This window comes from Penicillium samsonianum, assembly GCF_028829775.1.
Source record: "Penicillium samsonianum strain IBT 33392 chromosome Unknown utg000003l_segment0_segment0, whole genome shotgun sequence".
NCBI lineage: Eukaryota > Fungi > Ascomycota > Eurotiomycetes > Eurotiales > Aspergillaceae > Penicillium > Penicillium samsonianum.
Window position 1 is genome coordinate 1,361 of NW_026643261.1, and position 24,876 is coordinate 26,236.

The 24,876-nt window shown below is 45.3% G+C and overlaps 8 protein-coding genes across 8 annotated transcripts; 3 read left to right on the plus strand and 5 right to left on the minus strand.

Annotated features, from left to right (window-relative positions):
• Positions 1-242: 242 nt before the first annotated feature.
• N7471_003543 (uncharacterized protein) lies at positions 243-1,727 on the plus strand (the record flags this gene model as incomplete). Its single annotated transcript, XM_057276263.1, has 1 exon — positions 243-1,727. One exon carries the CDS (start codon positions 243-245, stop codon positions 1,725-1,727), a length of 1,485 nt encoding a protein of 494 aa, XP_057135873.1.
• Positions 1,728-2,581: 854 nt separating this feature from the next.
• On the minus strand, positions 2,582-3,061 carry N7471_003544 (uncharacterized protein; the record flags this gene model as incomplete). Its single annotated transcript, XM_057276264.1, has 1 exon — positions 2,582-3,061. One exon carries the CDS (start codon positions 3,059-3,061, stop codon positions 2,582-2,584), a length of 480 nt encoding a protein of 159 aa, XP_057135874.1.
• Positions 3,062-4,634: 1,573 nt separating this feature from the next.
• Positions 4,635-4,985, minus strand: N7471_003545 (uncharacterized protein; the record flags this gene model as incomplete). Its single annotated transcript, XM_057276265.1, has 1 exon — positions 4,635-4,985. The coding sequence occupies one exon, from the start codon at positions 4,983-4,985 to the stop codon at positions 4,635-4,637; it is 351 nt and encodes a 116-aa protein (XP_057135875.1).
• Positions 4,986-9,068: 4,083 nt separating this feature from the next.
• N7471_003546 (glutathione S-transferase family protein) lies at positions 9,069-9,921 on the minus strand (the record flags this gene model as incomplete). Its single annotated transcript, XM_057276266.1, has 2 exons — positions 9,069-9,533; positions 9,595-9,921. 2 exons carry the CDS (start codon positions 9,919-9,921, stop codon positions 9,069-9,071), a joined length of 792 nt encoding a protein of 263 aa, XP_057135876.1.
• A 651-nt stretch (positions 9,922-10,572) lies between these two features.
• On the plus strand, positions 10,573-12,315 carry N7471_003547 (uncharacterized protein; the record flags this gene model as incomplete). Its single annotated transcript, XM_057276267.1, has 1 exon — positions 10,573-12,315. The coding sequence occupies one exon, from the start codon at positions 10,573-10,575 to the stop codon at positions 12,313-12,315; it is 1,743 nt and encodes a 580-aa protein (XP_057135877.1).
• Positions 12,316-12,626: 311 nt separating this feature from the next.
• Positions 12,627-13,673, minus strand: N7471_003548 (Alpha/beta hydrolase fold-3; the record flags this gene model as incomplete). Its single annotated transcript, XM_057276268.1, has 1 exon — positions 12,627-13,673. One exon carries the CDS (start codon positions 13,671-13,673, stop codon positions 12,627-12,629), a length of 1,047 nt encoding a protein of 348 aa, XP_057135878.1.
• A 1,707-nt stretch (positions 13,674-15,380) lies between these two features.
• Positions 15,381-15,701, minus strand: N7471_003549 (uncharacterized protein; the record flags this gene model as incomplete). Its single annotated transcript, XM_057276269.1, has 1 exon — positions 15,381-15,701. One exon carries the CDS (start codon positions 15,699-15,701, stop codon positions 15,381-15,383), a length of 321 nt encoding a protein of 106 aa, XP_057135879.1.
• Positions 15,702-23,034: 7,333 nt separating this feature from the next.
• Positions 23,035-23,286, plus strand: N7471_003550 (uncharacterized protein; the record flags this gene model as incomplete). The annotated part of the gene is made up of 1 exon (XM_057276270.1): positions 23,035-23,286. One exon carries the CDS (start codon positions 23,035-23,037, stop codon positions 23,284-23,286), a length of 252 nt encoding a protein of 83 aa, XP_057135880.1.
• Positions 23,287-24,876: the final 1,590 nt, after the last annotated feature.

Genomic DNA, 24,876 nt, shown 5'->3' on the forward strand with positions numbered 1-24,876 from the left:
CCTACGTACTGGACATCTGGATTATCCTGGCAGATTTTGGTTCAAATGTTCCACTTTCCGGATTAGTGCTCACCCCCTCGCCGCTTTTGCTTGGTAGAATTACGCCCGTCTTCTAGCTTCCTGATTCCGTCCACCATCCCCACTCAACACTTCATAATATATTCATTTCTTTGCACATTGTCCTTTATTGATAAGCGAGGGTTCTCACCTGGTCCTCAGCCACACACTCCGATTTCATCTCAATGGATCTTTCTCAACTTCCGGATATCACTGGCTTGCTTGTCAGGCCAGATAACCCTCCACGAGATGATGTCGAAGGGATGGATTACCCACGATGTGCAGCTCTATACAACTATCTGGCCCAATATTCCTGGCTCGCTGAAGGTCGTCCGCTGGCAACTCTGAATGAAAACAGCACCAACTTTTTCACGGCCTTCGGTGCTGAAGCTGAAGCTCTTCGTCCAAGGCTTCATCCGTCACTGGTGGCTTTCCTTGACACCGCTATGATACCTCCTAGTGATAGCCCTGACCAGTTTCCCCCGCCACTCTCTATTTTCGCATGGGGGCTCCCTACGCCAGACGGCCTTATTGAGGAATTTGTAGCTGATCTTCAAGACCAGCCGGTTGATAGCCTGGTGCGCTTAAGCCCTGTGGGCTTATCGGGCGAGGGCAGCGGTGGCGGTGTTATCTACCACCAACGCTTCCATCGCGTCGCGGTCTTCATGCATCTTGATTCCTATGACTACGGGTTCCCAGTTGAGGATCATCCAGACATTTGGAACCCACTAGAGACAGTGCTCTCCCACTGGATCAACCTTATTCGGCTTGGAAAAGTTGTGGCTTCGCCTCATGAAGAGCCAGCCCTATTCGACTTCGAGAAGATCGGGCCCTGGGAGTGGCGCCCCTACAGCGAAGCCCAGGTTACTACGTGTGTCGGCGCGTGGAATCGGCTGTGTCGGGCCATTGAGGCGCGCATCTCACAGCTGCCAAACCCACTATCACTGATCGGCCCCATTTCCGGGATTGATGCGGATAATCCAGAGCCACTGGTCGAATCAACCGTCCTGGATGCCGCTTCGGTGCCCGATCCTTCCTTTGCGCGTTCGTTTCTGATGCGCGCGAGACGCCCCCGGTTCCACTATATCGCTCCGGGCCTTCGCTTGCCTCCAGCCGACTTGTCTGGGTTTGTGGCAGCACAGCCATTTGCCGTCTTACCCCACTCTCAGCACACCGCACCGCCAGTGTGCCTTTTCCCCGCCGAAGGCGGAGACCAGCGTCCTATTCAGCTCACGAGAACAACATCTCCATTTTTATTGTTGGATTACTATTCAATGTCCACTGATACGCTCACACCGTCTCGCGTCTCTGCAGGCCTATATACCGCGGCGGTGGAGAGAAACGGTCTTGACACGGCCGAGGACGGATTTCGGCTTTTGCTTCCGTTCACCCTCAATGATGGTTGGGGCAGGAGCGTAGGCGCACGAAGAAGCGATGGGGAGCTTGCTGATAGGGGAAGCTTTGCAGACCTCTTTCAGCATGGATTCAAGCCTTTTGGTGGTGACTACTACCGCCCTCAGCGGCTGGAGCGTTTGTTGGATTGTTGGCGCAAGCTGGTTGAAGAAGGCGTCTGGTCTGTTGGGCCGAAAGGGGTAGAAGGTACTATTGATACTTTCAAAGATGCTGAGTCGGATCGTTGGGAGGATTATTATATCCCTCCAACATGGTAGATATCCCAGAGCCATCCCGCCTTCAATCCGGACACGATTTCTGCGCTCTATTCTGCGGGGATGGAGGTACCAGGTAGCAGGTAGTCCAGCGCAGTAGTCGTCAGGTTGTCAGGTTGTCAGGTGAGTTTTTTCTTACCAGTAGCTACTAGTAGAATTTTACTAGTAGCTTATAGTAGGAGGTCACTTCTAGACTTCCGCAAAGCTCGTAAAGCCCGAAACCCTACCCGACTCGACCCTTAAAAGGGTCGGGATTCGAGCCTATTTCTAAAGCTCGTAGCGAGCTTCGGGCTTTTAGTTTAGGCCTATAGCTCGAAAGGGGGGGGGGGGTCTAACGAGCCCCCCCCCCCCATAACTAAATATTGTAAATATACTAATTTCTTATAACTATATAAATAGGGGATTGATCTAGACACACCCCCCTGGATAACCGCACACCCCTTTGGATAACCGCACACCCCTTTGGATAGTGGCACACCTATGCCTGATTTCTGCCTGATTATGCCTGATTCCTCAGCCATTAATATATTCTGCCAGACTTAACTATCCAAAGGGGTGTGCGGTTATCCAAAGGGGTGTGCGGTTATCCAGGGGGGTGTGTCTAGATCAATCCCCTATAAATAATGGGTATTGTTAATTACACCCCCCTTTGGATAATCTCACCCCCCTGCCTGAAATTTTAGGTGCACAGTTTTACCGCCTTCCCGATCGGGTGCGACACTGAATACTGCCATCCATTTCTGCCACTACGGACTTTTCTGCCATATATTCTGCCACCACCATATAATTCTGGTTTACATAGTAAAAAACCCTGCATTTTAATGAGAAAAAATCGTACATTCTGCCTGATTCCTGCCTTAAAAATCTACATATTGATCATCCTGCTTCTTAGGCACCCTCACGTCCCCTTCCACGTCCTTGGCTACTAGCAGGTTCACCACTGCTAGGTTCACCACTGCTTGTTCCACGTCCACGTCCCCTTCCACGTCCCCTTCCACGTCCCCTTCCACGTCCCCTTCCACGTCCTCGGCCACGTCCACGTCCACGTCCACGTCCACGTTCCTACGATAGTACGTGCTCGAATGCTGATGGTTCTCGCCGGGTGGATCGATCCTGAGTGAGGGAATCCGGCGAAGAGAGGATATCCTAGGTGCTCTGCTGGGTGGCTTACTGAGTGGTTGACTGGCTAATGAAGTTTCTCGCTCCTCGTGGACGCCCTCGTCGTCGAACCTGTAGAGGATCTTAGAGTAGAAGGAGAGGATTGATTGGTGGAGCAGACACACTGTATAAATGCTAATGCTGGTGGAATAGCTCGGGGTTAAGGCTCTTGTTCTCATCTTTATACTCCTTAATAATGTGAATATATAGGATGCCAGATGTGTTCTTCGAATTGTAAGTGTATAATAGTGGAATTGGAGCTTTATCTTCCTGTCCTTCTAGAAGATATCTGTCGTAAATGTCCTTTATATACTAAATTGCCTTTATTGAGATCCGCTTAGCTAGAGAGTTGTATAGGTTCTAAGAGTTAGTTGGCCTTCTGATCTTCTTATTCTCGATTTGAGTAGTGATCTTATTGAATTGTAGATTAATAACGCGATAGAAATTCTAGAGAATAACGAGGAGATCATTTCTTATAACCTATAGATCCTACTTAAGCAGCTAGTGTCCTCCCTCTATACGAGAAGTCGCAATCTTAAGGAGATGGAGATATTGAGCGGTATAGCAATGAAGAAAACGCTCTAGGCAGTTATTAAGCCACTCTTTTTGAATGTAGTCAATTAATAGCTAGAAGATTAGATCGTTATACTTCTCTTTAAAGATTTCCCACTACTAGTTTATAACCTTAGAGGAAGTAGCGTATATAATTCCGTTCTAGCGCTTTAGCATTTTCTCCTAGCCTTTATCAACCTTCTAGGTGAGCTCCCTCTCTCGCTAGGCCTTTGTTTGACGCTATATACTTGGCTAGGTGCTGCTTAGCTAGGTGCTACTTGGCTAGGTGCTGCTTAGCTGGGTGCTACTTAGCTGGGTGCTACTTAGCTAGGTGCTGCTTGGCTGGGTGCTACTTGGCTAGGTAGTGTTCGACTAGGTGGTGTTCGACTAGGTGCTTAACTCGCTCCGTGCTTTTACGATCTGATCCCGAAGAATTGGCCGGGCCTTTTTCAAGATATTTATATTGATATGCTAGATATAAATCATGCTCTTTATCAGAGGAAAGATAGCTTCAATTGCATTTATCAGCGCTTCTTCTTTATCTATAAGAATTGTATAGGGGGGATCGAGACCTAGGGAGTTGTATACTTCGGCGAGGCAGTTGAGGATAACTTCGTACGAGTCCTAGTGCTCGTCCTTCATAAATGTAAAGCCAAGATGAAAAGTAGCTCCGGTGGTAGCAAAGCTAACGATATTAAGTAATGGTAGCCCGTACCGGTTTGTCTTATACGTGCAATCTATAGAAATGACCTAGGGGTTGGATTTCAGTATAGTAATACCAGATTTATATATATAAAATAAAGTAGTAATATAGTTATTATCATCCACTTTGTACCGGAAGATCTAGTCGCCGTTTTTCGGGAGCTCTATTAATAACGCTTATAGGGGGGTACGACCGGCTAGGAACTCTATATAGACCTACCGCCGGAAGTTATAGATATCCCGAGGGATAATATATAAATCTAGGTTTTCGTTACGAATGCTAGTGAGAATTTAGCGAGTGGGAAGGCCTTATTCTAGCTGCTTCTGGATATCCGCCTTGATGGTTGAAAGTTCATTGCTTCGTTGAACGGCGTGAGTTAATATAGGGGAAGGTCGATGGTTATATAATACATTTTCGACCGTAAGAAACTAGGCACTCGTTGTCTGGTTTAGTCGAAGCGATATACCGAAGGGACACTCATTTTATAGTGTGGTAGTCTATCGTTTCCGCTCTAGGCCGTCGTTAGGCCGATCTCTTAGTACGAGACCTCGGTCGTAGCGGAGGCGTATAGTCTTTTTCACGCCCTTTTTGGTGAATTTGGTCCGAATTGATGAAACCGCATACCTATGTGTACGGCCGAGATCATTGATAGCGGTGAGACCTTCCTCTGGCGTACTATACTCTAAACCAATAGGGGGGAGAGGCATAGTATAAAGCACGGGGGACTCGGTGCTTGGTATAGCGGGAGAGAAAGACTCGGTGCTTAGCACGGCCGGTGGAGACTCGGGGACGATCTCCGGATCGGAATCTGGATCTGATTCCAGATATGCAAGGCCTAAGGAGGCCATATTGACGGTTTTAGCGATAAAATCGATGAAATTGAGGCAGAAAGTGATGAAAAAATGGGTTTGAAGAAGGCAGGTTAATGTATGTAAACCAGAATTGGAGTATCAATTTCTTTGATCCTATCTATATGTATGTACGGGGTGTTATGTGACAAAAGTGACTTAATTTTGTTAGTGGTTTATATACAAATTGTAGGTATCTGCCGTCTTGCTAGTATTATATGGGTTGTTTGACACGAAGGCGGTGTACAAAATTGGAAGGCGGTGAGGAAGGCGGTCTATGAAGCCTGGATTTTCAGGCCGGGGGGGGTGAGATTAACGTGTTTCACTACCGAGCTGCGCACACCACCGAGTTGCGCACCCCACCCAAAACGCGTCCATGAATTAGCACTTAGTCAATTCAACCACCCACCATGCCACCAATTCGCTCCCGAAGCTCTAGAAATTCAATAGAGCAAGAGGGTAGGATATTATTAGCTATCCAGGCTTTTAAAAATCAAGAAATCAGCGCTATTCGCGAAGCAGCACGCCGTTTTGAAGTGCCTGAATCAACCCTCCGGTCGCGTCTTCGTGGCACTACTTTTCGCGCTGAAACCCGCCCTAACAGTCATAAATTGACAGAGCTCGAAGAGGAATCTCTTCAAAAATGGATACTCTCTATGGATTCTCGTGGAGCAGCCCCCCGGCCTACTATGGTACGAGAAATGGCGAATCTTCTTCTCGAAAAGCGCGGATCTATACCGGTTCTTTCGGTCGGCCAAAATTGGGTTACGAAGTTTGTTAAAAGGCGCCCTCTCCTCTCCTCTCGATTCTCGAAACGATATAATTACGAGCGTGCGAAATGTGAAGACCAGAAAATCATTGGGGAGTGGTTTGATTTGGTTCAAAAAACGATCCTTCAATTTAGAATCGATCCCGATGACGTTTATAACTTTGACGAGACCGGTTTTGCTATAGGATTAATAACGCCAACTACGAAGGTTGTTACGAGGAGTGATTACTACGGCCGGAGAGCACTTTTACAACCTGGAAATCGAGAGTGGGTGACGGTGATTGAGTGTACGGGTGCTTCCGGCTAGGTGCTTCCTCCGTGTGTGATTTTTAAAGGAAAGGTCTTCCTTAAATCCTGGTTTAAAGGCCTTCCGAAAGATTGGCGCCTTGAAGTAAGCCCTAACGGTTGGACTTCCGATGAAATTGGGCTTCGCTAGCTTGAAAAGCTCTTTATTCCTACTACTTTTTCACGTACGAAGGGGAGGTATCGGCTTCTAGTACTTGACGGTCACGGAAGCCATTTAACCCCGAAGTTTGATGAAATCTGTGAGAAAAATCATATTATACCAATCTGTATGCCTCCGCACTCCTCTCACCTTTTACAACCTCTCGATATCGGCTGTTTTGCGGTGTTAAAACGTGCGTACGGCGGGCTGGTTAAATCAACAATGCGGGTTGGGATAAATCATATTGATAAACTTGATTTCCTCGAAGCATACCTAGAGGCTCGAATTGAAGCTTTTAAAACGGATACTATTAAAAGCAGCTTTAGAGCTGCCGGTTTAGTACCGTTTTCACCTGATCAAGTGATTTCAAAGCTAAATATTCGGCTTCGAACACCAACCCCCCCCCTAGCCGGGGTAGTGAATCAAGCCGGAATTTTACGCCGAAAACCCCCTTTACGGAGAAAGAACTACGTCGACAGGCTTCATCGATTAAAGCTTTACTTCGTACAAGATCTCGAAGTCCACCTAGCCCGTCAGATCGAGCATTAAACCAGCTTGTGAAAGGCTTCCGTCTTACAATGCAAGGTGCTATCTTACTTGCTAAAGAAAACAAGGAATTACGCGCCGCCAACGAGAAGCAGAAGCAAAAGCGCACTCGATCCCGAAGGCAGATACCAGCTGAAGCAGGGCTCTCAGTTCAAGAAGCTTCTCAATTGATTACTGAGCCGGTGGTAGCAGTTGAAGCACCCCCCCGCTCCCTACGAAGAAGGCCTTCGCCACCTTTACAACCACGAACGAGAGCATTACCAACGTGCGGGCTATGTCAAAACCAGGGTCATAGAAGAGATGCATGTCCAGATAGATGATGATTTTAGTGTATTTAATTTAATGGAGTTTTGGTTGAGATATATGCATTTGAAATTAATAGGTTAGGTTGGGTGCGCAGCTCGGTGGTGTGCGCAGCTCGGTAGTGAAACACGTTATCCAAAGGGGGGTGTAATTAACAATACCCTAAATAATATAGAAATTCCTAGTAATTTTAAGTATTTCGATTATATCGTTCACTCTAAATTAAATAAATTATTAATTAATTCTAGTATATACTAGTATTAAGATATCCCTTAAGTTCTTCTTACTACCTAGTCTTCGGCTACGGTGGTAGCTCTAGTTAATCCTCCTCGAAGAGGCTTATTATTATATCCGTACTATATAAGGAGGACTTTGCCTTTATAAGCACTTACTTTTTAGGCTAGTGTTTTAAGTAATCCTCTAAATAATTATAAAGAGACCTTTTATATATATTATACTAGGAGGAATCTATATTATCGACTTTACCTACCCACTCTAGTCCTTTAAAGAATTCAAGCTTATACTAGGTTCTATCTCTAGGGCCCCAAAGTAGGGTCCCAGGGGCGTCACAGCTCCCAGATCCAGCCAACGTGTTCCCAAAGCCAGTTTCCTATTCAGTCAGAAGCGTAGAGTGAAGATCCCAGCGGTAGATCTCGTTTTCCTGGAAATGAGCTCCGCCTTACGCAACCTGGTTCCACTGAGATGAATCCATGTCTCCTTGGTCACCGTTTAGGTATGATGAAAGAACAATTGAGAACAAGGAACTTGAAAGGAGGAAAAATGAGGGGAGGCTTGGACTTGATACTCAAACAGGAAAGGAACGACAGGCGCCTTTGCTCATCGCTCATCTCCACCAAAAGCTTCGCAATTCCTATACAATATATGTTGTACATCAGGATTCGACATCCTCTTCACTTCCGCTCTTTATGGTGGTTTAGATCAGTTGACATTTGAAAATTAACAAGCATCGGGGGATGATACATGAGAATTAAGTACATCTAGTGCGCACATATAAAAGTCGATCCGAAATAGGTACGCTGTCCTCCAGGGCTCTTTGACCGGACGAAAGAAGTTGGGATCACCGAGTGTCTAGCCTTGGAAAGCTTAAGCGGTCATATTTTATTCCCTGTTTACTATTTGCCTCCTTTTTTCGCCCCAGATGTCTGTTAAACTCCCCTAATCTCTGTTACCCACTCTGTATGCTTTGTACTGCCTAGATCTGTGTCTTCTTCAATGCCACATTCCTTTAGAATCTTCAAGCGCGTCTCCGAGTCACTCGGCGATTCTGGGCCATTTCGCAAGGGCAAAAGTGTCGATCAGGCTTGGAAGAGGAAGAACTATCCTTAGACAGTACTTTTGTCTTAAGGAGCCCCCAACTTGATAGGGATGTGCTTGTGTAGAGGCTGATGACTGCAGAAACTGGGGTTCGGAGTTCCGAGTTTAGGGCTTGTACTGGCCGTCGGAGTTTGGGAGGCACATCTAGGCTCTAGGCTCCTGGGACGGGTTGCCCCTTCCTTCTACCTGCTAGGCAGGATCAGATATAGACAAGTTAGGAAGGAGCGACCCTGTCTCGCTCTTCTAGCGATCAAACATAGCAAGCGCGACCCCTGCCTAGTTAGCAAGGCTCGCCTAGTTAAATAAAATATCATTTATCAAGTATCTTGGCCCTTATAATAACCTACATGGTTATAATTCTTCATCACGATTTGCTATTGTTTATATCTAGGTTTTTCCATACGGTTGTTAGGTACGTCGACAATCCCCCTTGGCTGCTGCCATACAAGTACTAATAACGAGCATAAAAACCTATCTCCTTTGTGGCATTGTCATCTCGTATAGCTCTTTGAGCATTTGATAATAGCCTAGTTCATAGAGATATAATACGAAGGAGAATAAATAGAGAAAGCAACGTATTTATTGGGATGGACAAAGAAGAGAAACAGAGAGAGAGAGAGCAGGTAAACTATCTAGGTTCTATCATACATGAGATGCCTTAGGCACACAGGCATCCAACACTAGTTCATTTGCGCTTGCTCTGAACCTCCACGGCCCGTGCATCAATTTTCATGCCGTCGATAACCCACTTGCGGTGAAACTCTTCAAACTTCTTGGTCAACTCCCCATCCTTATCCCCAGCCAAGGCAATTACGCCATGTGGCTCTGGTACATTCATGCCCTCGCGGATGCTCGGCCTCTGCAAGAGTCTTTCATACCATTCCTTGACTGCTGGAAACTCATCCAAGTCCAGACCTGCCCATGGAGTTGTGGCAGCCAGGCTCCAAAAGGCGATATCAACAATGGTAAATTTGTCGCCCACGATATAACCTTTTGTCTTCTGCGACAGCTGCTTTTCTAGAACAGAGTACAGGCGTCTAGTTTCGTTGTGATATCGATCGAGAGCGTACGGGATGCGCTCAGGAACATGTCGCAGGAAATGTGTGGCCTGGCCCTGGAATGGCCCGACGCCGCTGACCTGGAAGAAAAGCTGCAGCAGGGTTAGCATTCGTTTGTGTGTGGGTATTTTGGGGAATCTCTCAAAAACTAACCCAACTAAAAAGCTCATAGTTCTCTCGGGTTCCATGAGGGTACCAGAGCTTGAAGGTAGGGTCATATTGCTCGACGAGATATTTCAAGACGTTGCCTGACTCCCAGATATGAATCTCCTTGCCGTCCCTGAAAACGTCTGTGATGGCAGGGATTTTGCCATTCGGGTTGATGTCCAGATACCACGGCTCCTTGTGACTTCGGGCGGTGAAGTCGTGTTTGTAGACACGATAAGGGATGCCCAGTTCTTCCAGGAGAATGGATGCTTTGTTCCCATTCGGAGTCTGGGTCGTGTAGAGAATGATATTTGGAGAGTTTAGAGAAGACATCTCGTAGTTGGAGAAAAAAGTTGAAGGCTTGTAGTGTCCGACGGAATGGGTCGCAGCAACGGTTATATAGTATCGTGAGTCTCCTGTCAGTACTGTCCTCGGGCATTGATCTCACCTTGTTTTGTTATTATTAATATCTATAGAGGTTAATGGAAACTGGGCGAAATCTTGCTGTGTGTTTGTCATTCATTATGGGCTTTAGGATATCCCTTTTAGGAAGTATCGCAACGTCATTGCCTGATGGCGCTATTCCTAGACAGGTTAGCGTAATATTAAGAATCAGGCGTGGTCGAGATCACTTCGTTTTTGTCGAATACCAAGGTTGAATACCGAGGTGAAATACAAGGTATTGAAACCCGGAAAAATCTACGGACCGCCGTGATGGCGTGCTCCATACAAATTGCATACATTGTTTAGTCAGCTATGTCCGCACAGATTGGCGGATTCGTGTCATTTTAGTTAAGAGTCATACAAATCTTTCATGCATACCATACGTTGTTGTACACCCAGATTTTTGTCAGTTTTTTCAGCAAGAGGTGATTTCCTCGTTCTCATGCACACTTCCCTAATGGCCTACAGAGAGCTATTTAGGTGCGCTTTCAGTGCGACAGACATCAAAGTTTTTGCCCAACAACGCTCTAATCACCTTCCATGGAATTTTCGTCGCCCCTGTTGACCGGTCAACCCAGCGCTGCCACCACAGCGTCCTTTAAACGAGTATTTCATTTTGTGGATGCGACGGGCGGCCATAGTCGAAGGAATGCCCGCTCTCATTTAGTAACTGAGCGCTTGCGAGAACGCAGGTGGCGTGACTATGCGGCCAAGAAACAAGCACGCCTGAGACGTCCAATAATATCCGACTCTTCTCCAGCTGATGATAATACCAATGCGGGAAGCAAGAAGGATTGCCAAGAGAGCCAGCGCATGAAACTGGGCTCCCATCAGTGTCCAGCCATCTTTCTCATGGAGCCGATATCATGCAGTCTAGACCCGTTCCACACCTTGCCGGTCGAGTCATCGCCCGAAATATTACAGCTGGTCAACCACTGTATTGATCTCTTTCTATCGCGTTGGATACCTACCCATACTAACTACCCATTCACAGATACTAGAGTCATTCCATCACTGCTCCTAGATTCCGCCGAGTTGGGTATTTCCAAACATGAGCCTAGTGTAGACCTGTTTCAACTGTACAGCCTGCATCCTGCCTCGTTCCTGGGTATGCTGTACCACTCCGCCCGTCACAGAGAGCATCTCTATAAAAATGAAGTGACGGGAACCCTATCCCTCGCTTTCAAGATCAAGGCCCTCGGGGAAGTGAACAGGCAATTGGGGTATTCTAGGGCACGAGGGGTGCATCCTGACAACGGCACGATATTAGCAATTTATCAACTCGCCATCGCAGAACGCTTGTGGGGTGACCTGGATACATTCCGGCTTCATTGGCGGGCAATGTACGACATCATTGATGCCCGAGGCGGTGCGGCAGCATTCACAGCTCATGATCTCATGTACAGCAAAATCTTGTGGAATTGTTTCGCGCTGTTGAATGCACGCGATGGTTATTTCAATTGCCCTCGCAACCCGTTGGCATCACAAGCAAATTATGACTTTGAAATATCAACCGAGGAAATGGTCAGCAACAGCCATTGTTTCGTTCAGTCTTATACCGGTCGAAGAGCCTCCATACTGCGGCTTTTACCCACCTCTGATGCTGAATCCGAGCTCCAGTATGAGATGTACCCTCGACGGCTCATGAGCTTTCAGCCTGGTACCGTTCTTCACCAGGTCTTGAGCCCAGAATTAAGCCGGAATAACGCCCTAGGAGGTTCCTACCCGATTGCAGCGGACCCGAACCCGAACCAGCCTATAAAAATGGTTGGCGACCGGCTCAGGACGGATAACTGTAGGCTTGCATGCATTATATACATCAATCTGATGCTCCTAGAGCTCGGAGACTTGTCTGAAGCCGCCGAGCTATTTCTGGGTTCGCTTGAGCGATATTTACCCAACAACAAATCATTACGCTCTGCAGAGTTCTTACTCTGGACTCTTCTGCGCAGCCCATATCCACTCACCCCGGAGGCGTCACGGGTGCTGTGGTCAAAGACAATCCAGATCCTTGCCGTTGTGAAGCGAGCCAGATACCAGCATAGTATCATGGAATATCAAGAGGCAATGTTCCTGTTTCTTGAACTGCCGATCGATGCCGCGAGATTGTCGCCCAGCTTCCAAGTGGATCTTGACGCTATACAGCACGAGGCCCTTCGCGACGGCTTGGATATACCGGTTCCTCCTGACTCATTCTTGGAGCCTGCCATTGGAGGCTCCAGCCACCATACCGCTGTCTCACAAACATACTGTGAGCTTCTCTGGTTTGCGTGTGGCTCGTAAGAACTCTGGGAAGTGAAAGATACCAGCCGCATCTCACGTCTTTGTTTGACATGGCCTTTGTTTGATAAATGTGTCACCATCGGCTATAGGTGGATTCCTAGATACCTAGCCCGGGATTCTTAAGAACCAGAATGAATAGATTTTGATAATACTAGCTAGTAGTTGCCTCTCGTCGCCAAAGAGGTGCCGGGAATATAGTATTGTAAATCTTTAAGTGGGAATGAGGAATGTTACTTGTGAACATGGTTCTAGCATCTGAAAAGTTAAACACAATAGAGACTGACCAGTACGACCGTTGACTTCCTCGGTAATCATTCGGCAGCTTTGGCATAATCTTGGCCATTGCTACCCAAGCGCAACAACAGCCTGCGAAGCCAAGAGGACCGCGTCTGAGCCGCCATGATCGCCAACCTGGACTCTGGGCTATAGATCTGAAACGCATGCCAGCCCCCAGGCCAAATATGTAACTCTGCCTCATTCCCATGTTCCCAAAGACGAGACGCATACGCGGTATCTTCATCGCGGAAGACATCAGTTGACCCACACTCAACATACGCCGGGGGTAAGTGGGCAAGATCACTCGCGCGTGCAGGTGCCGCGTAAATAATGGAGACATCATCATCATGTGCTGCTCCCCCTTGGTGATCGCCGCCGCCGCCATTAAGGAGGCACTTCCATGCAAACAAGTTGCTCTCCCCCGACCAGACTCCGTGCGCTCGGTATTGGAAGCTGGAAACGGTGGTGTTGCGGTCGTCTAACATGGGGGAAAGCAGAATCTGCCCACAGAGGGGTGGGAAGACTCCACGATCGCGGCATAAAAGGGCGACACCTGCTGCGAGCCCGCCGCCGGCTGATATCCCGGCTATTAGGATCCGGGATTGATCGATTCCCAGACGGCCTGAATGGTCTCGGACCCACTCAAGCGTGGTGTAGCAGTCTTCCAGAGCTGCAGGGTGTGGATGTTCTGGGGCGAGGCGGTATTCGACTGTAATGCAGACGACCTGTTCCTGTTGCACGTGCTCGAGCATCAATTCGATCCCCGTGAAGCGATCCCCGGCTATCATCCCGCCTGGATGAATGTATAGGATAGCTAGAGTTTTTTGAGAGGTTGGCGATTGGCAGTGTGCAGATGATGACGGACGAAACACGGACACTTGAAGGTCATCCCTCTGAACGCCCGAGACGGTGTAAGGCTCATGCTGGACCCGCCACTTTTTTAGAATCTCCTCAAGAACAGAAGCCGTAGTCTGTCGCAGGGCATAAATATCCTGGGTCGTTTGAATTGAGAATGATGGCGGGTTGCCGTTGATGGCAACGAGTTCCGGGTCGTAGACTGGGCACGGGTAGACGTTCGCCATGGGAGCAGTACCAGACGAGGATATTGCGGGATAATATGATTCACCCCTGCTGATTCCGGTGTATTTGCCAAGTAGAAGGCTGAGCAGGAGAATAGACAGGATGCAGCAAGTCAGGGCCCAATGCAATCTTTATAACAAGTCACATAGAAGCTACGAAAATCAAAGTGCACACCAACCCAGCTATCAAAACTTCCTGTTTGGGAAGTATCGTAACGTCATGGTCTGTGTAGGCTAAGCCCGATATGGACTAGGCCGTTAAGGTAGGCTCGGGGGCGTTCCCACAAGGCTTTCCCACAGTTCGACGTCTTTTACTAGTATTTACAGTAAAAAGGGTATATACATAACAGCCTCCGATTAAGGTTAGCGTTATCATTGAAATTTGTTGGCGAACATTTGCGCACGTTCTGGATCTGTCTGAAACGAACAAAGGAGAGACAAGGATTCTCCGCCCGCGGGCTTACCCCTGTTCTCCAAAAACTTAATTCATTTGGCTGTTGTTAGCCAAATTATGGCTTCTCATTCGCTAGTCCGGTCCACTGTCCTCCTCTGATTCGCTACTTTTCCGTTCCCTCTCATTTCACGCCCTCTTCTGATTGCTTTTCCAAGAATTCATCATCTTAGGTTAGTTTGGCGTTTTTTGTCCTGGTCTGGCTCTTTCCTCCATAACCCTAACAGCTGACTCCTTAACCCTAGTGGCTGTGCTTCATATTTGCTGCTTATTCGTTGTACACTCTCATTCATTGCTTGCATGCTTTTGCTACGCACTATGTTAAAGTCTTCTTCTAATTGGTCTGCCACCCGTTCTCCGCCCGCGGGAATACCCCTGTTCTCAAAAACTTCATTGATTGTTGGCCACATCTGGATCCTCATTCGCTACCTTGGCCCACTTCTATCCTCTGATTCGCTGTATCCCCTTTCCACGCCCACTTCTGATTGCTGATCAAGCATTCATCATCGTGGTTTAGTGTTGGCGGTTTATATCTTGATCTAGTGGCTTCTTTCACTCACAACCCTATCAGCTGACCCCCTAGCCCTAGCGTTCATCAGATTACTTGCAGCTTATTTGTTGGTCACGCACGCTGGTTGCATGCATGCTCTTGCTACGCACTGTCATAATTGTTGGACTATGTCGGTCATCCCATTGATGCCTCCATTTGTTTGCAGACTGAGCCTTTCTTTGTTTGCCAGGGTATAAATCCCCTGCTCTAGATAGATTGAATAGATCATGATTCTTCCTCTTCTCTCTCTCTCCCCATAGTTAGCAGCCCCAACAATAATGTTTTATTGTTATTGGCTTGCCATTCGTTTGTACAGCGTGTTTGCTTATAAATTGGAAGCGGGGTTGGGCCGCAATGCATTGAGATTGAATACCCCCAAACTTGCTGAAACCCTGCGGTAAAAGAAATATATTGAGATTGTTTTCGGCTCGAGGAGGTGCTATCCTTTAGAGTGATCAAAACGCCAGGCTTTTGGGACTTCTCTTCATTCTACAATTCGTACCGTACCGCAAAGTATACTTGCTCGGTAAGCGTTCTTTCGTGTAAATGGTCGGTATGAAGAACGCCTCTTATCAATTGGCATATAGTTATGAATATGTTCAGCCTCCATCCAGCCGATGTCCCTATTACTCTCTACAGAGTCCAATACGAGGACTCTATGACGACCTACGACATATATGAGGGGCTCGAGGCAGATGATACGGTTACGTTATATGATGGTGAAGGGGACGAACAGGAGGAAGACGATACTCTCCAAGAGTTTGGCGACGCAGTAGAGCAGCATCTGAGCTGGGACCCTGACTATAGGAGCATTTTTATCTCGCTCTTTTCTCAGAGAAGACATGCTGAAAATTGGATGCTGGAAAGGCATACCCGTCTTGGCAGCAGAAACTGCACTCTCCTTCAGATTAATACGGCCGCGCTTCACAGCTTTTTTATCTTCCGCGCCGAGGAGATTGTTAATGCGCTTTCGTTGTCGATTCCAGAAGCAGCCCAAGCGAGTGTTGCTAGGGAGTATCTTATTGCCCATTATATACCCCCACGTGCTATTATAAGAAGTCAAACTGTCCATGACATTCTAGCAGGTAAAAGCACGCCTTTCTCCGTAGATTCTGATGTGGCTCGGGGAGCCAATGGTGCCATGTCTCAGAATCTTGGACCTTATAGTAAAGAAATACTAAGATACAGTGGATATAGCTCGGCATCCGCGTCGTCCTTTGATCCCCCGCCCCTTGCGGCCATCACCTGAGGATGTGACACCACCCCAGCTAATTGCACAGCTTGAGACAATGGGAATATAATAAGTGAACGTCAAAATATCATCCGTCTCTCTGGTTTTGTCAACGGAAAGGACCCTTTGTGTACCAAAGATGGCAGTAATTTGATTTCGAATTTAGATGATAGAGACTCCAGTGTCATAACACGATTTATCAAAAATGGTGAAGCATCCTAATGCCGCGAAAATATATCCGTAGTTAAGCCAAGGCGACTTCGCAGAAAAGCGAGATGATGCAACGCATTCCCCCCGTACGCCCGCCACTTATCTATGGATCCCACGAGCTTACCGGATGTTTTCAATTTGTATACCTCATACTTTCTCCCTCGGGTTGGTAGTGCGCTGATGATGTGTCCAGATAGACCGCTTCATGTTTCTACAACTGCTTCGCCTACAGACTTTACAGCTCTGACCCATAAAAGAGAAGCTTGCTTTGATTTACACACACAATTCATTAACGCCCGGCGGCCAAGCCGAAAGGGCAACTATCACTGATCTATCAATACATGTCCTATTGAATACCATGTCTCCTTGGAGCCCATACATGGTCAGTATATGTCATCTCAGCTGTCAATATCGTAGCGGGTCCTCGTGGGTTAGTAATTTTGTTAGTAGACTGGCTCGAAGGCGCTTCTTCAAGTGTTCAACATCCTATCCTCGGCAGTTGAAGCGCGTCTACCGTCTCTGCCACAAGGTGGTTGGTGTGGGTTGGTTCGGGGGAAGGGTGTCATTGTGTTGGTCGACATGGTTAAGCGGCGTCAAGTCGGCCGGCAACGGCAGGCCGACCAAGTTGGCCAGCAGTGGTATGAAGCAGCCGTCCGCAACCAGGCGCGAGTATTAAAGGTCTCCAGGATTGCCTCCCCATTAGTTGCTACACATGCGAGCCCGCGTCAGATATCGTCAGCCTCCAGACGACGCCTCGCGGGATCAAACAAGACTCGACGGTGCCCCTGTCAACTAGCTCCGAGCCGGTGCAGCCAATCAATCCCTTTGTCACTGCCGCAATGCTGCGAACGAACAGTGTCCCATGGCACGTTTCGCCGGCTCGACCAGCTATTCTGTCGTCGGTCACTAATATCCGGGCTGGTGTCCAAGACTTGACGCTCCAGAATCTCAGCTTGAGTGAAGAGGTCGACGACGTCCACTGTGTGTTTTGTCTGACCGAGGATGAAGATCATGCAAACGAGTGCGTGATGTTGCGTTGCAATCAGTACCGAGCGCTCGCCCATCTAGCCTGCGCGGAAGAGTGGTTGGAAAAGCGACGGCCAGACTTTGGCACATCATGCTGCGTTTGGTAAGTATGGATGATCCCGGTTCTGCAATATCGGGATGCTGATGAATACAGTCGAAATGAAGGAACTCTAGACGCCTTGATTTGCCCACTCCGAGTCGCCTCGTCGGATGCCGAGACATTTCGTCCACACGGCAAGCGAATCGTCTCCCGATAGAGAACTTATCACGGCCAGGAATTCACCACCAAACAATCCTCGTCAAAGTCAGCCGCGCGCAGTCAGCTAGAAGAGTGCGATCCCAAGGGGCATCAGTCGAGCAGAGTGAGGAACATAGCCCCCGTCGCTCAGCCAGAATAGCAGGAGCTCATCTGCCGCGGGACTCTTCTATCTCTACATCACTTCGTCTGTCGGCACCACTGAATTCCACCGAGCATAATTGATCACATTTTACAGCGGAGGTGTGGCAGAAATGGACTTGAGATTAGAGAAGCGACTGTCAATCACTCACCCGTGATGCTATGTGACCAGACAGTCGGCATTGGGATCAGCATCTCAGAGCATAGCCGTGATGTAGAGAACAAGTAGTGAGATAGAGAGTTTGGAGCAAGCTTAGCATCTAAACAAATGAAACCCTGATCAGTAAAACTCCACAGAGCACTACGCAACCGTTTCTTCTTTGTAAGTGCTAGATGTCATTGCACCTAGCCAAAAGCTATTGCTAGTGTCGCTTGAATTCAAAATGTGTCTAAGCATGAAACCGAGTCCCGGTAGTTAAAAGTGCTGGTAGCATCGTACCTAACGGCGGTGACCAAAGAAAATGTTGTGATATGTGGCTGATGCAGATCAGGAACCAAGCCGAACCATCGGAATTAATCCCGAGGTGTCTATACGAAGAATCAATCAACTTGATCTTCTCGTTGTATATATAGCCTCATGTTTCCCTCTGAATAAATACAACAATTCATACCTATGAACTACAACACATTCGACTAAAATGCACGAGCGCAAGGATCACAGCTCTTTGCTGTCTCTTCGTCCCTGGTCCACCAGAACAGGTGAGTCCTGAGATGTCTCTCCGATCTACAAGCTAATGAACGACAGTGACCCTTGAGGATTTAGCATCCCAGTCAGTGCTCCGCGCAAAGCCATGGCTTACACACTATTCCTGGCCCCGTCGCTCCAAACTACGCAGCATACCGTAGGTGAGATATATGAACCAAACGAGCGGCCAAATAAAGGTGCGAATATCCGATTGCGTGCTTCGCTGCATAGAAGCTTGAGAGGTCCATTCTTCCTGATAATGTGAGTGATTTATCGCCCCCGCTGCTGCGCTATATCAGTTATTTGCGCCAATTCTTGTGCCCCAGAACACGAATACCATTACTAGATTCATGCCATTATACATAGGAGCAGCCCATCGCCACCCGTGAAACATCCTTGTGGGGAGTTCTTTTATCGTCGGATCCAGATAAGACTAAGGCGTCAGTCACTACGACGCGTGCTCCATCGCGTCTTCCGCCCTCGACCTTACCGCCTTCACACTAAACGGCGGAGTGTATGAACCTCTGGCCGTCCGTATCGCGAGGTCCTAACCCTATAACGACTGTACAATTTCCTGTCGTAGGTGGTTCGTCACGCGCCTTTGGCTCTTAGAAGTTGCCCGGTGCACCTAACGCGGCTTCTTCGAAGTGATAGCCGGAGAGTGCGACGAACTAGAGATAACATTATATTAATATAGTATGGATGGTGACTGTATTAATGAAGATAATTGTAAGTGATCTCGTCGGTAAGAAATAACCACGAAGCTAATTGATCGTCTCGTCTTAAGCGAACATTCTGCGAATATTATGAATAGGTAAGTTATAATAACTCGTCTAAGTGGTAAGCCTAGCTGACTCGGATCGTATAATAGGAGGTCCCTTAAATTCACTTATACTCGAGTAGAATATGAAGCGAATAAGTTATGTGGAAGTGATAGATAGTATACGATCGTATCGGTATAGGGGACCCAAGCAGATAAGATCATCGATGATAAGTTAATATAAGGTTTAGATCGTCTCGGCCCTTCTCTTAGTCGACTCCGTGTATCAGTTAGACTGCGCCAAAAACCGCAAAACCGCAAAATCGAACCGCCCCAAAACCCGCCCCAATTGCGGTTTGGGGCGAGTTCTAGAAACCACCATAGTTTATAGGGCCCCAGTGGTTTCTAAAGTGGAGTAACTTTTAGGAGCCCCGTGACATTCATAACTTATACAATTTCCCCCTATATTTTTTAGTATTCCCCTTACTCCTTTATATTAGTGGATTAAATATATTTCATCTCAAATTGAAAGATATAATTTATTATCTAGCTAATAATATATATATTGATTATTATCACGCCTAATACGTTTCCGAGCTCTTATAGAAGCACGTAGCTAAGTACTTCCTACCTTAGTCGGAGGTAGTAGAAGGTTAGGTTTATTATTAATTATAATCTATACCTCGCCTATATCTTACTCTTCTTCCTAGTTACCCTATTCTTTAGTATCACTAATTAGATCGACGCTAACCCTATTAGGTATAATCTCCCTTTCTTCCCTCGTAGCTTTAATCTTATTATAAGAGAAGAACTCCTTTAGAAATGCCGATTGCTCCTCTTCTATATCGAACTTTAAAGTGTAAAGATATATTATTAATTCCTAAATTATTATTACACTTAGTCTTCCTCGGCGATAATAATAGATATCCCGCGTAGTATTGAATAGTCTTTTAACACTAGCGCTAGTCGCTAGGACTAAAAGTATATCCTATACGAGGGCTATAAGTGTAGGAAAGCGATAGGTATTATCTTTCTAAAATAATAAAGGTGTAGTATTAATAGTTACTATTATAGTATTAGTATTATATATACTATTAAAGTTAGTAGGAATATATACCGCTATTAAGATATTATAAAACCTTATCACCTAAGAGAGTGGTATAGTGGCGATTTAGCGTTAATATAGAGTTAAGACGTGATCTTACTCCTCCTAACGATTAAAATTAAAGCGATATCGATTAGCTAGTAAGGCGTTCTTAATATAGAATCAAGTGATCTTTAAGGGATTTTCGATATATTACGCGCCACTTATCGTCCTAATTATTAGTTTGAAAGAACTAGAACTTATTCGCGGGCGTAAGTATTATACTAATTATATAAAGGTGTCCTCGAATATTATCTATCTTCGAGTAGTACTCGTTAAGCTTCGTTCGAGTAGCTTATAACGCTTAAAGTATCTATCGCTTCTAGCTAGTCCGTTTCCGTGTAAGCTAGGCGATAGATAGCTTAAGGTGTTCGAATAGTCTATTATAAATTAGGAATATATAGTGTGTAGTAGTATCCTATATCTTCGAGAGTTTAATAGTAAAATTAAAAAAGGGTTAGGTAAGGAAGAGAAGGTAGTTAACCTAGCGCTATTCTTCGTTATTAAGTAATATATTAGCCCGTTTATATTTATTATAGAAGGGGCTAAAGATAGATCGTAGGCGCTTTACACGCCGAAGTATAAGAAACGTTAAATTCTAATAGGTCTTTATATCTTAGAGTAGTATAAGCTTAACTATTTCTACCTATAAGGTATAGAATGTTTCTCGATATTAAGGGCTTATATTCACGTAAATAGTAAGGTTACGAATCTAGGGTTAATTAGTATAGTCTAAATAAGGGGTGGGATACGTACCTTAGCTAAAGTATTAGCGATATCTTAACTTATTATATTCGCACGCGCTAATTAGGAGCGCTACTCTATCCACCGTGTCTCCGTTATTTCATTCTCTAGGTAAGCCTTAATATACCTAAGAAGCTCGTTTAAGCTAAGCTAAATAATATATATAAGGTAAGGGACTCGGATAATAGTCGTTTTATCCGATATTACTTATTAGAGTGTGTTAACTAATATCTAGTTATTTGATATATTATCAGTTATAATTATAAAGATCCGATCTTCGATTTTATATTATAGAAGAATATCTAGGAGCACCGAACTTAGGTTTATACTAGAGTGTATTCTATAAAGTGGTTTAAAGCTGAGGAGGACCTTACGGTACTACTAGCTCTTATCGATAAAATAGCTAGTGATAGCTATAAATGCCTATATAAAAGGAGAGGTCTAGTAGTCGAGAGTAATTAAGATCTTCACACTTTTCGGAAGCATTCGAAGAATACTTTCTTATTATACTTATACGGAGGTTTATAGTCGACGCCGTATCGTCTTCGCGGAAGGGATTATAGGACTTATCGGTACGGATTAGGCTATTTAGATTAAGCGATAGAATTTAGGGTGCTTAATAAGCCGAAATAGAAGACATACGACCGTAAGAAATATTAGAAGCCTCGCTTCCTATATATCTTAGTTGAATTATTCGATATATAGAGTATTCTACTATTAATTAGTATTAAATCCTTAGAAGTATAGTATATAAAATATACCCCGCTCTATAGAAATCGAGTGATATTAGACTTCTAGCCTTAAGAAGCCTTTATATAGCCTATAGTTATAAGGTGGTTTCTTATTATCGAAGTTCCCTAGCGCTATTTCTTTCTATCTTTCGTCTCGCGTATAAAGTTAGGGTACTCGAGAATTTGCCTATAGCGCTTATATATAACCTTAGCTACACTATTAACGCTATATACGACTTAATAAAATTTATTCTAAGTGCTAGACTAATATTTCGTATTCTAAAGTATATAATCTTTCTTCCTAAACCTAGTTTCTAGCCACTAATTCACCTAATCGTTATAAAGCATCTCGTCGTACCGAATATATACTTTATTCCGACTAGGACTAACACGCTTAAGGGAGGAAGGAATTATAAGAGGTAGGGGCGGTCGGAGGAAATCTGGATCGAAGGACGGGAAAGTTTCCTAGCTCTCGGAGAGATTAGGCGTAAAGGGAGGATTATATATAATATCTATATCGCCGTCGTATATAGATAAGGTAAAGGGGGATTGCTAGCTTTAAGACATTATAGTGTTAAATTTAGATCTAATAACGATATATAATAAGAGGAAAGGAAATAACTTATATAAATAAATTATATTATAATTCGACGCGATTAAATAAATAGAAGAATTGTTGATAATATGATATATTATAGAATATAATTTAAATACGCCCTCTAATTAGATAAGACCATCCGCTTTTATAGGTAAAAACTATTAGAAACCATTATAAACCATTATAAACCACTAGTAAACCACTAGTAAACCACTATAAACCACTATAAACCACTATAAACCACTATAAACCACTATAAACCACTATAAACCACTATAAACCACTATAAACCACTATAAACCACTATAAACCACTATAAACCACTATAAACCACTATAAACCACTATAAACCACTATAAACCACTATAGTGCCCCGCTTATAAACTATTAATAATAATAACTATAAAGTAAACCTATAGAATCTAGATTATAGGACTTAAAAGCTATCTTATAGTCTATAGAAATAGTTTCAAGCTATATAAATGATAATTTCTTATAAATAGGATAAGCTATATTTAATTGCTATTAATTATAACCTCGTAGCTATAAAAGCTATACACCTATAAATAGGGTATTGATATACGTACCCCCCTTTGGATAATCCTACCCCCCTTTGGATATTTGTACCCCCCATTGCCAAAAGAATCAGGCATTAATACTACCGCCTTCCTAATCGGGTGCGACACTGAATTCTGCCATACTTTTCTGCCACTACAGAGTTTTCTGCCATATATTCTGCCACAACCAGTAAAAAACACTGCATTTTAATGAGAAAAAAACGTACATTTCTGCCTGATTACTGCCTTGATACTCTACATATTGATTATCCTGCTTCTTATGCACCTCCCCGTGCGCGCTTTCGTCCCCGTCCACGACCTCGATCACCACTACCGGTTTCACCACTGCCAGTTTCACCACTGCCAGTTTCACCACTGCCAGTTTCACCACTGCCAGTTCCACGTCCACATCCACGTCCACGTCCCCGTCCCCGTCCCCGTCCCCGTCCCCGTCCACGACCGCGTCCACGTTCCTGCGAAAGTATATGTTCGAATGCTGATGGTTCTCGCCGGGTGGATCGATCCTAGGTAAGAGGATCTGGCGAAGAGAGGATATCTTGGGTGCTCTGCTGGGTGACGCTCTGCTAGGTGGTTGACTGGCTGATAAAGTTTCTCGCTCCTCGTGGACGTCCTCGTCGTCGAACCTAGAGAGGATCCTAAACTAGAAGTAGGGGGTTGATCGGTGGTGCTGAGACACTGTATAACTGCCAATGCTGGTGGAAGAGCGAAGGTTCAAGGCTCTTTTTCTCTTCTTCGTATCGCTTGATGATATGAATACAAGGGAACCCCGCTGTCTCCTTAGAGTTATAGTTGCAACCTGGCGAGATTTGTGGTTTGCTTTCTCCTTCTGGAAGATATCTGTTATAAAGATCCTTCGTATGCTGAATTGCTTTGAATGATACTCGTCTAATAAGTAGCTTATATAGCGGAGAGATGCTTATTGGCCTTCGAATCTTGTTGTTTTCGATCTTATTAGTGATCTTTGTAAATTGAAGTTTTACAACTCGCTCAAAGTTTTGTAAGACAACTAGAAGATCATTAGTTGATATCTGTAGATCCTGCTTAAGCAGCCAGTGAGCTCCCTCAGTTCGGGAAGTGGCGATCTCTAAGAGATGAAGGTATTGAGCCGTATGGATATAGAGAAACCGCTCGGGGCAATCTTTAAGCCATTCACTCTAAAGATAGTTAAGAAGAGGTTGGAAAATAGGATCCTAGTACTTCTCTTTGAAGTATTCCCACTACTGGTTCATGACTTCGGGGGAAGTGGCGTATACAATCTGGTTCCAGCGCTTCAGCATTTTCTTCCAACCTTCATCTAGCTTCTGGCGATCCTAATCTCGCTAGGCCTTTGTTAGACGCTGTGTGCCTACCTCTCTATAGGCATTTGCAATCTCTTCTGAGAGAAGTGGACGGGCCTTTTTTAAGATATTTATCTCAATGTGCCAGATATAGATCATGGTTTTTATGCTAGGAAAGACAGACTCGATGGCATCAATTAGCGCTTCTTCCTTATCTATAAGGATCGTTTGGGGGTATAGAAGTTCTAGGGAATCATAAGCTTCAGTAAGGCAGTTAAGGATCACTTCGTATATATCTTATCTCTTATCCTTCATAAAGGCAAAGCCAATATAGAATATTGAGCTAGTAGAAGCGAAGCTAACAATATCGAGTAGTGGGAGGCCGTACCGATTGGTCTTATACGTGTAGTCCATCGAAAGTACCTAGGGATTCGACTTCAGCATTACAACGCTTGTCTTATGCATATAGAATAAGGCAGTGATATGGCGATCATCGTCGATTTCGTACTTGAAAATCCACTCTCCATCCTTAGGAAGCTCCATTAGTAGCGCTTGAAGAGGGGTTCGGCCAGCAAGAAATTCAATACTAAGCTTCTTCCGGAAGTTATAAACATCACGGGCTGTTATACACGACTCTAGGTCACTCTCTCGAAGCGTAGTTAGGATACGGCGGGTTGGGAGACCTTACTAAAGCTGTTTTCGTATTTCTTCTGTCTTATTAACGATCTCGGTATGGCGGTGGATAGGGTGAGTTGACGGAGGTGATAGTTTATAGTTATAGAATGGATTCTCCACTATTAGATGCTAGGTTCCTATCTCAAGCC